This window comes from Marmota marmota, unplaced genomic scaffold, assembly GCF_001458135.2.
Source record: "Marmota marmota marmota unplaced genomic scaffold, marMar, whole genome shotgun sequence".
NCBI classification, from domain to species: Eukaryota; Metazoa; Chordata; class Mammalia; order Rodentia; family Sciuridae; genus Marmota; species Marmota marmota.
In genome coordinates, this window is record NW_025999853.1 from 48441634 (window position 1) to 48456303 (window position 14670).

General features: G+C 51.7%; 2 protein-coding genes and 1 long non-coding RNA gene across 17 annotated transcripts in view; 2 read left to right on the forward strand and 1 right to left on the reverse strand.

Moving 5' to 3' along the window:
- The window catches only part of Arhgap9 (Rho GTPase activating protein 9), an 8103-nt gene extending 2430 nt beyond the window's left edge, over window positions 1-5673 (forward strand). For 3 of the 14 annotated variants that reach the window (XM_048806607.1, XM_048806583.1, XM_048806610.1), the window contains 14 exons: window positions 310-534; window positions 727-840; window positions 1032-1136; window positions 1350-1411; window positions 1547-1646; window positions 1823-1918; window positions 2062-2169; window positions 2401-2734; window positions 3175-3273; window positions 3451-3528; window positions 3805-3858; window positions 4108-4242; window positions 4566-4671; window positions 5257-5673. In XM_048806607.1, coding sequence (XP_048662564.1) covers window positions 310-534; window positions 727-840; window positions 1032-1136; window positions 1350-1411; window positions 1547-1646; window positions 1823-1918; window positions 2062-2169; window positions 2401-2734; window positions 3175-3273; window positions 3451-3528; window positions 3805-3858; window positions 4108-4242; window positions 4566-4671; window positions 5257-5428 — 1788 coding nt within the window. In that variant the 3' untranslated portion in view covers window positions 5429-5673. Of the gene's footprint in view, window positions 1-62; window positions 215-309; window positions 535-726; window positions 841-1031; window positions 1137-1349; window positions 1412-1546; window positions 1647-1822; window positions 1919-2061; window positions 2170-2400; window positions 2735-3174; window positions 3274-3450; window positions 3529-3804; window positions 3859-4107; window positions 4243-4565; window positions 4672-5256 lie in introns of those variants that run through there. The other 11 variants (XM_048806587.1, XM_015483126.2, XM_048806613.1 and 8 more) reach the window with 11 other exon arrangements.
- Gli1 (GLI family zinc finger 1) overlaps window positions 5662-14670 on the reverse strand; it is a 10573-nt gene continuing 1564 nt past the window's right edge. Inside the window, exons 2-12 of one of the 2 annotated variants that reach the window (XM_048806578.1) lie at window positions 12994-13120; window positions 12684-12776; window positions 12246-12441; window positions 11862-12003; window positions 11304-11393; window positions 11076-11213; window positions 10611-10760; window positions 9849-10013; window positions 8919-9152; window positions 7972-8239; window positions 5662-7616 (exon numbers count right to left, since the gene is read on the reverse strand). In XM_048806578.1, coding sequence (XP_048662535.1) covers window positions 5872-7616; window positions 7972-8239; window positions 8919-9152; window positions 9849-10013; window positions 10611-10760; window positions 11076-11213; window positions 11304-11393; window positions 11862-12003; window positions 12246-12441; window positions 12684-12776; window positions 12994-13093 — 3321 coding nt within the window. In that variant the 5' untranslated portion in view covers window positions 13094-13120 and the 3' untranslated portion in view covers window positions 5662-5871. Of the gene's footprint in view, window positions 7617-7971; window positions 8240-8918; window positions 9153-9848; window positions 10014-10610; window positions 10761-11075; window positions 11214-11303; window positions 11394-11861; window positions 12004-12245; window positions 12442-12683; window positions 12777-12993; window positions 13300-14670 lie in introns of those variants that run through there. The other variant, XM_015483127.2, reaches the window with a different exon arrangement.
- LOC125617843 lies at window positions 13316-14500 on the forward strand. Its single transcript, XR_007348942.1, has 2 exons — window positions 13316-13664; window positions 14170-14500. It is a non-coding gene; the product is annotated as an uncharacterized LOC125617843 (long non-coding RNA).

Here is a 14670-nt window from a genome sequence, read left to right on the forward strand (position 1 = left end):
TTCCCCTCACCTCCCCCCCCCCAACAAAAAGCCTGTTCCCCTTTCCTGCGGCCCAGGGCGGGGGTTGGGTGGGGGAGGAGGGAAGTTGGCAACAGGAAGTGAGGAGAAAAGCAAAGAAGATTGTGAGAGAGAATTTTTTAAAAGCAGCTGGGTGACTGGGGATTCTCCCCCTGTACCTGGGTCACCCAGGCAGGGAGCTGGTGGTGAGAAAATGGTGGGGGATGAAGAAGGAGGTGATAAGGGGGAGAGAAAATTGGGGGGGAGCACAGGCAGAGAAAGCACCAACTTCTCCCTGACCCTTTCTGGCAGGCAGAACCCCAACCCCTCATGTCAGAGGCCCCTGTGTACTGTAACCTGGTGGACCTTCGCAGCTGTCCTCGGTCCCCACCCCCTGTCCCTGCATGCCCACCGCTGCAGAGGCTGGACGCCTGGGAGCAGCACCTGGACCCCAACTCTGGACGCTGCTTCTACATAAATTCTCTGACTGGCTGCAAGTCCTGGAAGCCCCCACGCCGCAGTCGCACTCAAGACACGGTGAGACCTTTCCTTATGCTTATTCCTTTATCCCCTCAATTTCCTCCTTTCTCCCACTGAACCCCAAGGTAGCGTGTTTTCTTTCTGTGGCTCTCAGGAGATCAGAAAAATCAGCAAATTGTGAGAAGGATGTTGAGTGTGGGTTGAGGTGACATCTGGCTGAAACTTTATCTCCCTCTCCCTTAAACCCAGAACTCTGGCTCAATGGAGGGGATCCAGACCCTGAATAGGGACAATGGTGTCCTGCAATCTCAGGCAAAGGGCTCAGGATCTGACACAGGGAACCTGGAACTGCTTGACCTACAGGTGAGGCCCTTTCCAACCTCCCCAAAATCATGCAGAAAAAGTACATTTGTTTTGCAGCTTTCTCTTATGCAAGACATTCTTCTTCATTATCCACTTTGCCTCTCACCCACATTATTGCTCCTCTTCCTCCTACAGCCAGGGACCCCAAAACTTAAGTTTCCTCCACCTGTTTCTTCAATTCCTTCCCCCAGGGTTCACCCTGCCTCAGCCAAGGCACCTCCCAGTTAGTCCCCTCAGACCAGCCTCCAGCTTTGCAGTCCCCTAGAGCCCTGCCGCAGCTCCTGGACGACCCCCATGTGAGTCTCCCATGTCCTTCAAATGTCATGATCCTCCATGCCTCACCCATCAATTCCTGCTCCTCAAAAAATCTTCCTGTTTTGCGGGTATCCTCTCATATCCAGCCCCCTACTCGTACAAAACTTCAAGGGACCGCACTCCTGGGAAACTCCTTAGGGAAAGCCTGTGGCGGTACAGGGTTGCTTACAGATACCACTCCCTCCCCTTCCCAGGAGGTGGAAAAGTCAGGCCTTCTCAACATGACCAAGATTGCCCAAGGGGGGCGCAAGCTCAGGTAAGGAGAAACTGGAATACACTATGGATCAGGGTTTTTCCGTAGGGTAGACCAGGGTGTTGGGGGAGCTCACACCCAGTGAAATTCTAGAATGACCTATTCACAACCACTACTGCCTCTCCTCCGCCCCCGCAGGAAGAACTGGGGCCCGTCTTGGGTGGTGTTAGCTGGTAACAGCCTGGTGTTCTACCGAGAGCCTCCACCGCCAACTGCACCCTCTTCAGGCTGGATGAGTGTAAGGAAAGGGGTGCCGGAAAGTTTGGGGTGCTATTTCTTCCCGCCTCCGGCCGACTGAGGGGAGAGGTGGAGAGGGCGATGCAGAGGAAGGTGAAGGAATGAGGAACCCGTCATGGAAGAGGGAAGCAGTGAGAGAAACAACCCCATGGCTTCATTTTCTCTCCTAATTGCCAGGGGCCAGCGGGTAGCCGGCCCGAAAGCAGTGTGGACCTGCGTGGGGCGGCCCTGGCACACGGCCGCCACCTGTCCAGCCGTCGCAACGTCCTGCACGTGAGTGCGGTCCCCGCGAGTCCTCAAAGCCCCACCCGAACCCAGGACGCGCCCTTAAAACCTCCCTATAACTCTTGATCTTGGCGTCCCAGCTTTTGAGGCTTCTGTCCGCTGACCCAAACCTTTCTCCACCCGCTCCCTAGATCCGCACAGTCCCTGGCCACGAGTTCCTGTTGCAGTCAGATCAAGAGACAGAGCTTCGAGCGTGGCACCGCGCGCTGCGGGCTGTCATCGAGCGGCTGGTTAGAAGGGTGGGAGACCCGGGAGACGCTCTGGCCAGGCGGGGACCGGGGACCAAGGGAGTAGGGTAGGAACAACAGGAGTTGGGGATGTGGGGGCACCGTGATCTCGGTGTAAAGTCCTGGCCTAGGGTGAGGCTGGTACTTGGGACCCAAGCAGAGGATTAGAGTCTCTTTATGGAGCCAGGGATGCAAATTTCTCTCTTCTTTCTTGCAACCCTCTGCATGGCCCTCCGGGTCCAGGAGCGAGAGAACCCGCTGGAGCTGCGACTGTCGGGCTCCGGACCTGCAGAGCTGGCAGAGCTGAGCGCCGGAGAGGACGAAGAAGAGGACCCTGAGCCAGTGCCCAAGCCGTTTCTGCGGCTCAGCGGCCGCCGGAGCTCCAGTATGGGGCGGGTCAGGGGAGAGGATCCTTGGATCCTAGATCCTGCGTTTGCTATCAGGCTCTTACTCTATCTGCCTCCAACAGGTCGGTGTCCGGAAGGCACTGAGCAGAACCGCGTGCGGAACAAGCTGAAGCGGCTAATCGCCAAGAGACCGCCCTTGCAAAGCCTTCAGGAGCGGGGTCTGCTCAGGGGTGAGGTGGGCTAGGATGACTGAGGGACCTGCCTGCTTTAGTGTTTTTGCAAGCACTTTTGTATTCCTGATCTGGGTATCAGCCCGTTTTGTGGATGAAAAAACTCCGGCAAGGCTCAGAGTTGAGCTTTCTAGAGCTATATATTGTAGTCTTCTAAGAGCCCTGCTCCTTTTTTCCTTTTCTTTTCTTTGAACCCGGGACCTTGTGCATAGGAGGCAAGCACTCAACTGAGCTACATCCCCAGCCCTCGAGACCCCTGTTTTTAAATAATCAACTATTCCTGATTATTGGGCAGTTGGGAGGGGGGATACCCCCCATACCCAGGTGGGGCACAGACAGCAGAAGGGCCAGTCCCATTTCAGGGTGAAGACCTGACCTGGCTGAGAAGAGCTTCCTTGAGTGAGTTGGCCCTGGTTTCCCACCTCACTTTACCTCCCCAGACCAGGTATTTGGCTGCCAGTTGGAATCACTGTGCCAGCGGGAAGGAGACACGGTGCCCAGTTTTGTACGTCTCTGCATTGCTGCTGTGGATAAACGAGGTCATTTTCCTAGAGACTCCAGATTCTTCCCCTTTAAAACAGGCCAAGCCCTGGAATTCCCACTTCTTCCATCCATGTCTTTCTACTGCCCTCTTTCTTCCTCATATTTCTCAGTGTGGCCTTCACCACGCACACTTTAGAGCAGGAGTCCCATGTGCTCCCTAATTCATCTCCTAGGTCTAGATGTGGATGGCATTTACCGGGTGAGCGGGAACTTGGCAGTGGTTCAGAAACTTCGCTTTCTGGTGGACCGAGGTGAGAAGGTTTGTAGGCAAGTGGTGGTACTGAGAACTTCAAGCCTCAGAACTGGGGTGTGGGGCTGGCATTGTGGCTCAGCGGTAGAGCGCTCCTCTAGCACGTGTGAGGCCTGGGTTTGATCCTCAGCACCACATAAAAATAAATAAATAAAGGTATTGTGTCTAACTATTTCTAAAAAATAAATGTTAAAAAAAAAAGAACTGGGGGTGGTACTAAATAAGAGAGCTGGAACTGCAAGTCTTAACTCCTGATCTCTTCTCATCTATGTTGTAGAACGGGCAGTCACCTCTGATGGGAGGTATATGTTCCCAGAAAATCCAGGACAAGGTACTTACATGGAGTACCCCTGAGATCCCTTTAAACTTCCCCATGTCCTCCTTGTTCCAATGGATTCCCCCATGTCCTGCTCCTAGAAAGGCTCCATTCTTACCTTTGCTGTCTTGCCCTGTGATGGACCTCCGTAGCATTCTTGTGATCAGCTTTGGCTGAATTTTCCAGAACTTCTGACCTCTCAGTCTCTAGGTCTCTCTGGCCCTTGATGAACCCTGAACCCATTGAACCTCCTTTTCCCTATAGAAGGCCGGTTAGATTTGGACAGTGCTGAGTGGGATGATATTCATGTGGTCACCGGAGCCCTGAAACTTTTTCTCCGGGAGCTACCCCAGCCTCTGGTCCCCCCAATGCTGCTGCCCCATTTTCGTGCTGCCCTTGGTAAGTGTTGGGAGTTTTGGGCAACACTCTTGGGGGGCATGTGTGGTAAATAATAGAATAGAGATTGTTTTTCATTCTAACCATAGAGATGGAAAGTAACTCATGTGCCAACTCCAATAGTTTGGGGTTTTTTTGGAGGGAGGGGGGTGGATTATGTGTGAAATTTAGAGTTTTTGTTTGTTTTTATTTTTGGTCATGCTGGGATTGAACCCAGAGCATGCTAGGCAAGTGTTCTACCACTGAGTTACATCCCCAGCCCATGAAACTTCCCTAACCTGACTCCCATGCCCTTCCCATTTCTCTCTCTCTCTCTCTCTCTCTAGCACTTTCTGAATCAGAGCAGCGCCTCTCTCAAATACAAGAATTAGTAGACTCAATGCCAAAGCCAAACCATGATACTCTGCGGTACCTCCTGGAGCATTTATGCAGGTTGGGAATATCGAACATCTTTGCTTATGCTGGGGAGGGTGGAGTGCTGCATGCATCAGGAACTCTGTTCTTGTGGGGTAGAGGTAGGTAAGCATCCAAGTTTACCTGGCCAGAGACACACATCAAATCTTTGGATAGCTCAGCATCAAATGGGGGAATGGGATGAAGACAAGCCCAAGAATTCTGTGAGAGAAATAAGGGAAATCTTATTTTTTCCTTCCCTATTATTTTTTCATCCACCTGAGCAGTGGTGATGGCTTGTTAGGCTGAGGTAGGCCTGGGCAGTGACCTCTGAAAGGGGATGACCATTTGAATTAAACCTCCCAAATCATGAGCAGAAAGGATTCTAAGGGCCATGCCTGGAAACAGGCAGTTACATCCTAGGTTCCATTTTCAGCTTATATCCTGAAAGTTTCTCCACTAGTCCCTCTCCCCACTTGCCCTGAGATTCTGCTCTTGGTTTCTTTAGCCACCACATAGAGGGATCCCAGAATGAGCCCTTCAGTGCTCAAACCTTCAGGGTTAGATGGATTTGAAGTAGTGAGCTGCTGCCTTATTTCCTCTTCCATTGGCCTTTGCCCACAGGGTAATATCACACTCAGATAAGAACCGCATGACCCCTCACAACCTGGGAATTGTGTTTGGACCAACCCTCTTTCGACCAGAGCAGGAGACATCTGATCCTGCAGCCCACGCACTCTACCCTGGGCAGTTGGTCCAGCTGATGCTCACCAACTTCGCCAGCCTCTTCCCCTGACTCAGGCAAGAAAGAGGACATGATTTCCAATGATCTGTAGGCTAGCCTTTTGTGTGGGGGGGTGTTTTGTTTTGAGGACATGCATATAAACCCTGTCTCCCAGATAACCCTCTTTATCTTCTTGAGCCTCACCTGAGGGGTTGGGATTGGGTGAGGGAACCCTCTGAAAAGGAAAGTGGGAAGATGAACCCCCACTTCTCTTCTTGCTCCCCTCCCTAACACATAAAACACCATTTTTTTTCTGATGCAGTTCCTTTATTTTCAGGAATCAGTGTCATTATAAAATTCCTCTCCAAAACATACGCAGATTAAATACAGCCCCCAACCTAAATCTTCCATCCCTGGGGCATCTTCTGCAGGGGTCTGTGGCTCCTCTCCCCAACTCCCCTGGAGGAATGGAAGCCTTAGGAAATGAGGGTCTTATGGATGGTATTCTTCACCATTTAGGCACTAGAGTTGAGGAATTGTGTCTCTCCAGGTAGGGATCCCAGTAATACACTCATGTTGCCCACAGCCATGTTCGGGGGCCCAGAGGAAGGTGGGGTATGTTCAGAGCTGTCTCCCTGATCATGGGAAGGAGGACTCAGCCCCTGGGCCTCATCCAGAATAGCCACAAAGTCCAGCTGAGTGTTGTCAAGATCAAGAGAGTCCAGAGGGTTACATACCTGCCCTTCAGGAGGAGGGTACAAGGCAGGACCTGCTCCCAGCCTGCCAACTTCAGGATGGCCACAGCTGGGGTTGGTTCCCCCTGCCTTGAGGGGCCCATAGCAAGGGGGCAATGGAGGCAGAAGCCGGGGTGGTGCTGCTCCCCTATGGGAAGTTCTGTTCGCTCCCACAGCAAAATTTTCATGGCATGATGAATGTGTGGGGTAGGAGCTTGACTTGTGATTGGGCAAGCTGGGTGCAAAGCCAGGTTCATATGTGGCCATTGGGGCTTTGGCAGGGCTTGGACTAATTTGAGAACCCTCCAGAAACTTGGAATTCTGGTAGGAAGGTTCCTGGACTGGGGCCTCTCCCCTGCCTCCACCCTCCCAGAGGAGCTCTTGCTGAGACTGAACATAATCACAAACAAGTTGAGCCTTGAGCTGTCCAGTAGAATGAGTGGGAGAATCAAAATCAAGATCAGACCTGGGTTCTGAAGGAAGATAATCAGGGGGTGGCTGAGGATAGGGACCTGTCTGAGGATACTGGGGAGGAGGAGGCTGGGGGTAGTGGGAGAATGGGGGCTGTGGGCATGCGAGTCCCTCCCTGGGGTGGGCATTGAGGCAGGGTGCCAGTCCTGTGGAGTCAGACCCCACTGGGCATCCTTGTTCTGGTTTCACTTGTATTTGTCCATAATGTTCAAGTCGAGGACACTGACTATAGGTTCCACCTGGAGTCTTGGGACTTGGATATAGCCCAGAGTGTACTGAAGGGAACTCACCCCATGTTTCTGGAGTGGTGTCAGGATAGGAGACCTGCTGGGGACAGGGGCTGGGGCCATAGGTGGTAGGTGGACCAGGCCCAAGAGGCAAGGCACCTGGACCCCTAGCTCCATAAGGCTCTGCCGCTGCCCCTTCAGGCCCCCCATATCCTAGAGTATCATCAGATGAGAAGTCCATATAGGGGTTCAGACCACTGCCCATCATGGAAGTCCCAACCTCTGGCTCCTCCCGTAGCCCTCTAGTATCCATGGCAATATTCTCTGTAATGCTGGGAGGCTGTGGTGAATAGATAGAGGTTGGGAGGTGAGGATCAAAGTTCCGTCCTCCCCCTGCCACAGTAGGGGGTATGTGGACACAACCCAGGCTCTTGAACCGCTGGACTCTGGCTGGAACAGGGCGGTCAGCAGCTCGGGCTGGGTCACTGGCCCTACGGGTGACCCCTGCATTGGGGTTATATCCTGGATACTCAGCTTTACTTCTCCAAGAAGGTGCAGGGAGACTCCCCATCCGATCCAGGCTGGGTGCTGCTATGGGTGGGGTAGCACCGCCCCTGGCTGAAGCATATCTTGTCCGGAGCAGGTAGTGCTGGGCAGGTGTGAGGCCAGGCAGGGAGGATGCCCCATTCTCTGGTGGGGATCCAGGGGGAAAAGGGGAGGCAAGGGAGGAACGGCGGCTGACAGTGTAGGCAGAGCTGATGCTGCTGGAGCTGCTGCTGCGGCGATCAAGAGAGGCTGGAGGGCCCAGACGGCGGGACACAGGGGTGCCTGCAAAGTGACAGGGAGAAAAGGCAGGGTAGTCAGGGGCCCCCTGAATTTCACCCATGAGATAGCCTTGTCCCGGAGTTCCAGAATAAGGTGTCCTAGTCTCCTTAATTCAGTTCTGTTTCCTCTCATGCCCATTCTTCTGGGTCACCAGGGATTCAGGCCTGCTGTGAATGGTCATACAGGTTGTGTGTCACACAATCCTAGGGGACAGCATTCACTGGCAGTGTTCTGAAGAAAGGGGATCTTTTTCTAATTGTACAAAGGTGTCATATGGAAGCCCTGAAGGGTGACTTCCTCCCAACCTCAGGGCAAGTCCAGATCTCAGCCCAGCATACCTCCTACACCCAGATCTCACCAGTGTGGGTCAAGCTGGGCAGTTTGAGACTCCGCGGCCCTACTGGCCCGAGTTGATGCAGCTGGTCCAGCCTGAGATTCTCAAGGCGGCGAAGAGTGGACAGTCCAGTGCCAGCAACACAAGTTCCCTCATCCAAGCTAGACAGGTCCTCAGTGCTGCCCCCTGCATTGCCAGCCATTTCCACGCCACTGTCTGTGTTGGCTGCGCTGCCTGCTGGAGAGTGGTCACTGCTGCAGGAAGACTGTGCCCCAGGGCTGGGCTGTGGCTTCTGTGGAGAACATGAGGGCTGAGGGAGGCACCCTTCCCCCTTCCCCACAGCTTCTTCAACTTTACAAGCAGCTGAAGCTTGTGTCCCAGTGACCACCTGAGCCGAAGGAAGGTGTTAAAGTGTAGAGAGGGCTGAGCAAGTGACAAACTGTGGCAAACTGGAAGACATGTTTTAGAAGAGCCCAGGCTGGAATATAGACTGCTGGGGTGCAAGTTCCTTTCTCTTTATTTTTGTGGCGGTAAAGTTTTAACCCAGGGGTGCTCTACCACTGACCTACATCCCTAACCCTGTTTATTTTGTATTTTGAGACAAGATCTTGCCCAGGCCAGCCTCAGACTTGTGATCTTCTGCCTCAGACTCCTGAGTAGCTGGGATTATAGGTGTGTGGCACAAGTTCCTTTCTCATTAAGTTGTTGTGAGGAATACATGAAATTATGCACATAAAAGGCTTGAAAAAATACAAAGTGCTGCTTAAAAGTGAGTTGTTGAATCAATTAAATAATTCATAACTCTAAATTCCACAGATTTTGGGTAGGCCAAAGAGAAACAAGAGGATGAGAGAAAAGCCCAAAGGTCTCAGAAGAGTGATTTAGATGGGAGGAGGTGATTCAGAAGGGGTTAGAAAGAGATCAGCAGGGCAGGCTGGAGTATGGAGGTGAATTTGCCTGAGCTGGCTCACCATGGCACCCTCCGGCACAGTCAGTCTGCTCTCTTCCCTGATGGGGCCTCCTTCCCGCTGCTCCCTCTTGGGCTCCACTGTGGAAAGGGATGGTGCCCGGGGCAAGGGGCCATCCCCTCGATGTCGCTTGGTCACATGGGCATCAGGACCATGCACTGTCTTGACGTGTTTTCGGAGTGAGCTGGGGTCTGTGTAGCGTTTGGTGCAGCCAGGGAGCTTGCACACATACGGCTTCTGTCAAGTGGAGAGTGAAGACAGAAGGCCAAGGAATTAGAGTGGCAGACTGCAGGAGGAATAAGGAAAGGTGACAAAAGGGGTAAAAGAGGAGCACACAGCATCCAAGGAGCTAAGGAAGGTGGGCACCCTTGGGTGGGAGTAAAATATGAGAGGTTTAAGGTGGGCCCAGGCCTTGGAAAGATGAGGAGGTGAACCCAGGGTTGTGAGGCCTCATAAATTCAGGGGTTGAAGATATTTGGTATCGTTTCTAGACCAGGTCTGTTTCAGGTTGGTCTCTTTGCTGGTTAAAAAAGTAGGAGGAATGGTGAGTGAAAATTCTTGGTTTTGTGTGTCTCTCTCCTTTCTTTCTTTCTTTTTTTTTTTTTGTACTGAGGATTAGACCCAGAGGTACTTTACCACTGAGCTATACCCCAGCTCATTTTACTTTTTGAGACAGGCCTCACTAAGTTGCTGAGGCAGGCCTCAAACTTGAATCCTCCTGCCTCAGCCTCTTGAGACCTTGGGATTACAGATGTACATCACCATGCCTGGCTTGAAATTCTTTGTTTCAGAAAGGGTCTCTCTGCGTGAATTACAGGGGCAAGGGGAACTCACCTCTTTGGAGTGAGTGCTGGGCTAAGGGATTTCTTATGGGGGAATCTCCCCTGCAGATGGCTTCTCAAGTGGGGAGGGTCTCTTAGTTGGGACATTCACCTCATTAGAGTGGGTCCGATTCTGGTGCTTGGCGCGGTCACTGGCATTGCTAAACGCTTTACTGCAGCCCTCGTGCTCACACATGTATGGCTTCTCACCCGTGTGTGACCGCAGATGTGTCTTCAAGTTTTCAAGGCGTGAGTATGACTTCCTACACCCTTCAAACTAGGAGACATAACAGAAGGTAAAATGACAACTCTTAAACAGAAGAACATGGAGATTAAAGGACCCTAAATCTCATAAGAGGCATACATAGAGAATATAGTTCAAAATGGGAGAACACTAGGGCTCAAGAGAATTCCCAAAATTAGGGGATAAGGGCAAATGAGAGCTTCTCTGGAACAGAAGCAGCTGGAGGCACTTTCCCTTAGGGGTGTGGTGTGAGGAATGACTCTTCCTGGTCAGGCCTGAGCAGGGCTCCCTGTGTGGAATCTTAGACTTTTTAAAATTGGGGTTATCTGAGGAATAGGTTCAAGTGAGTGTCTTATGTCCTTGATGCAAGGCTTAGCTATTAGGCAGAATCTAGGCACAGTCTTGAGGGCCCACAATATTTTAAGGGACTCACAAATATATTTTAATATTTTTAAATCAAGGGGAAAATGAGCTTTTAGTTCCAAGAAAATGTTTTAATATATATCAATACAGTCATAATTAGGACTTAATATTTATGGCAAAAAGGACCTATGAACAAGTCTTTCTCGGACCCTATCTTGACTGGAAGCCAGTTTAGGAAGGGACTTGGCTTGGGAATGAATGCCTCACCGTGCACTTATGTGGCTTCTCGCCTGTGTGTCTGCGCATGTGTACCACCAGCATGTACTGGGCTTTGAAGGGCCTCAGCTCCCTGGAGCAGCCCCCCCAATGGCACACGAACTCCTTCCGTTCTCCATGAATGTGTTCACTGTTGATGTGCTGGGGGAAAAGATACAGAGGTTTTCCAAGTTTCCCCCATGTTCCCGGAACCCAGAATAGCTGCCCTGGCTCCCTATTCCTCCTCCTCAACTTTACCTTGTGGGGGAAGAAGGGGCAGGAAGACAACATATCCCAAATCTCATGCCTTCCAGCTCTCTAAAGTAAAGATAGTTTTTGAGCTTTTGTCTACTCAAGTAAGCACTCAACCTATGACTTCAGTATCCTGATTCCTACCCTCAACCAAACTCCACAATGTCTCACTCAGAGTCTTTTACAGACTCCAGTCAGTCATTCCTGTTACCCCCTAGGGCTCACGTGCACCAGCTGCTCCTGGGAGTCAAATTCCTGGCTGCAACCATCCCAGCGGCAGTCAGTCTCATATACAGACTCGGGCTCAGGCTTTTCCTCTCTCTCCAGGTCTTCTCGCCCATCTAGCATCCCCAACAGGGGATCCTAGGATAGGAGAAGCAGTGTTATGGTTACTTGGGTGATAGCTTTTGTTTGCTCAGGTCCCAAAGGTAAAGCCCATGCCCCTCCTTTTACCTGTGTGCCTGTGGAGTTGGGGCTGGACATATCACCTTCCAAAGGCTCCTCTGGGCACTTGCCAACCAGCATGTCCAGCTCTGACTTCAGCTTCCCCAGGGGAAGAGATGAGGGCGATAAGGGTAGAAATAGGAAGAAGGAAGGAGCCCAGCCAGGTCTTTCTGTTCTAAGTGTTCCCACCCAAGCAGCAGGAACCCCTGGGTGTGGAAGGGACTTCCTTCTAAGATTCCATTGGTGAACAAGATGGGCAAAAGGTAGAATCTCATCTGAAAGAGCCTGAGTCAGCCCCAAAGAGTAAAACCTCTCTACTCTCTGGAACTGAAGACTTTTTTTAAAAAATATTTTTTTAGATGTTGATAGACCTTTATTTTTTTTATTTATATGCAGTGCTGAGAATCAAACCCAGTGCCTCACACATTCTAGGCAAGTGCTCTACCACTGAGCCACAACTTCAGCCCCAGTGAAAACTTTTATATACCCTGTCCTTCCTTTACTGTAAAGTCGCCACCCACCCACCCTGACCTAGGAGAAATCAGGTAGCAATATGGGGAATCTCACCTGATAAGTTGGGAGGGGTCCCCGGGACTGAGGATGTGGCATCATCCCACCCCGGTTGGAGTCATGGCCACAGGGCTGCACTCCAAAGGAAGGTGAGCTCCCTTTTTGGTGATTCATCTGAGGTGGGAATCCCAGAGAAGGGCTGAAGAGGAGAAGAGGTGGCAGTTACTGAAGACTACCAGCAAGTCTTTGAAGTTATTGGACAATTTAGAGGATTTTTTAATAAGACTTGATGTAAGGCTTGGTCAAGGCAGCCCTAAGGGAAGTTCTGAGGAGGGTTTCAATGACTTTGAAGTGAAAAGGATTCAAATTGGGCTGGAAATTTAGATGACTTGAGGCTTTTAGTGGTTTTCAGTTGGAGTCTTAGCCAGAGAATGTCTGTACCTCATGGTGCCAATGGAGAGATGGCCATAGGAGCCTCCAGGAGATGTGCAGCGGGAGTTGATGAAGGCCACAAGGGAGCTGGGTGAGGTGCGGATAACTGTCTGCAGGTCCAGGCTGGTATCTGACAGAGGAGAGATGGACAGTGCCCGCTTCTTGGTCAACTTGACAGCATTCCGGGGAGGAGGAAAGAGTGACCCTGGAGTAAGAGACAGAGGAGATAAAGGGAATCTCCATGTACCCAACCTGTGGGTCCTCTCAGCAAAAAATAATACTCAACTCTGCTTTGTGCTACTGATTCCAGCTGTGACCACTTGGTTGTTCTCTGACCCCTCACATCTCTGAGCATTTCCTCCTCCCAACTAGATCCCTGCCCTCCCACTTTGTTCTACAAAACAAGTCCCAGAGTAGAAAGGAAAGAGGTTTTCCCTGAGGACTCACCCTCGGTGCAGCTGTTGTTCTCTCTGGCTGGCATATAACTGTGGGGACCCGACGTGAGGTTGGCTTGATGGCAGAAGGGCAGACCAGTCAGTCCTAGAAAAGAGAGACAGCTGGAGTGCAGAATGGGAATGGAGGACATAGGCCTCACTTTAAAGTCCCAGGCAAGACCTGACCCCAGATTCCAAGCCTATATAGCATAGAGCCTCAAATCCTCCTGTAAGAAAGGAAACTGATAGGGGATAGGGAAAGGACTGAGGGGGATCCTGGGGTTAGACGAGATATCTGCCCAGGGATTGGTAAATACACTGACCTTCTGTCCCCATGCTGGGGGCCCCTTGACTGAGGAGGGGTCGAAGACAGCATGACTCAACATAGCTACTGACTGGTGGTGGGGTCATCGAGTTGAACATGATGTCTCAGAGGAGGGTGTGGGGACACTGTAGAAAGGGAAGGTAGAACTGCAGGTTATAAAGATGGAGGGAAGTAGAGAAGATCAGATGATAATCTCAGGCACAGAACTCTGGCAGCATGTCTCCTGTGCCCCCAGCCCATCTAAGACATAGGCCATGGAAATCAAATTGAAAAGAACATCATTCAACCAAGGAAGGGATAAAGAGAAACATCCCAAAGAGGCAGAGGCTGTCAGAAAGTCTTGGGGATCTTTTTGGGAAATGGGTAGGAGCTTTCCCTGGGTGATCTATCTATCTAGAAAAAGTGTGTGTGTGTGTGTGCGCGCGCGTGTGTGCGCGCGCGCCACGGGGGGGGGGGGGTTAAGAACCTATTGAGCCAGGATGAGTTTCAAGTGATTTTAATGTCATGGACCAGTTTTGAGGATTGTGATGGGAGACCTCATGTGGAGACTTCATGCATTGGGCTGCTCTGCCTGTTCCTTTCCTTGGCTTGCCCCTGCCCCAGGACAGTTCATCCGCAATCTCTGCAGTGTCCGGTAGAGGGAGACCTCGCTACAGTCCACACAGACTGGTAGGGCCAAGAGAGAGCTCAAAAGATCAATCTGCCCTTAGGAGAAAATTGTAGAGGGGGAATAAGGTTTCAGAGGGGGTGCTCTCAGGTCTGTTAGGTACAAGGGATGGAAGTTAATGTCACTCTGGGGTGGTTTGGATTTGGTCTCCTTTTGAGGGGAACAGGAAAGAGAGTGTGGGGGAAGGCTTCTTGGAGAGTGAAAAAAACAAAGCCATCATCGATTAGAAGGGAGTAGTGAGGAAGGAGAGGATGCTATGATCGCATTTCTCCTCAAACTCCAGTTTTCATTCCATTCCTGGTTTTCCGGTCTCCCGGGAGTGAGGGTGGGGTGGGGCGGGGTGGGGTGGAGAACGGCCGGGAGCGGGCCGGCCAGCGCGGTGGGTGATCCCGGGATGCTGGGATTTAGGGTGAGGGCGGGGTAAAATGGGGAGTGGAACCCGGACCCTACGACCTAGCCCGAGCCCTGCAGCCTGGGCTGTACCCTTCTAAACTCCTCCTTTTACAGCTGAGATCCCGATCCCGCACCCAAGACCTCCCAACTCGACCTTGGCACTAATGTTAGGAGCGGGGGGCACAGCTGGCTGGCAGCTGGAAGAGGGGGGCACTTCTCCCGCCTCCTTCCACTATGACTCACCCAGGGAAAGGAAGATGGCTTGCAAACGACCCCCCAACACTAGAAAGATTCCCCCAAACGTGCCTTCTGTTATCTTCCTGTCCTAATACCAAGCTGCCGAGAAGATGCGATGGAACTGGGGTGACATCCCTCTTCGCCCACGCGTGCAACATCCAACCCACGCCTCCCCTTCACACTATAAAAGGAAAATGTCGCTAACTTTTCCAGTTTCAGTAGTTTTTTTCTGGGGAATGGGTGATAATGCGGGATGGGCAGGGAGTCCTAAGGTTCCTCTGCCGGAGCCCTAAATCATCTTCGGTGTCTCCCTATTTTCTAGTGTCCTCTTAGTACCCCAACTCCCAGGAGTCGGCCCCGCCCCCTTCTCCTGGTCCC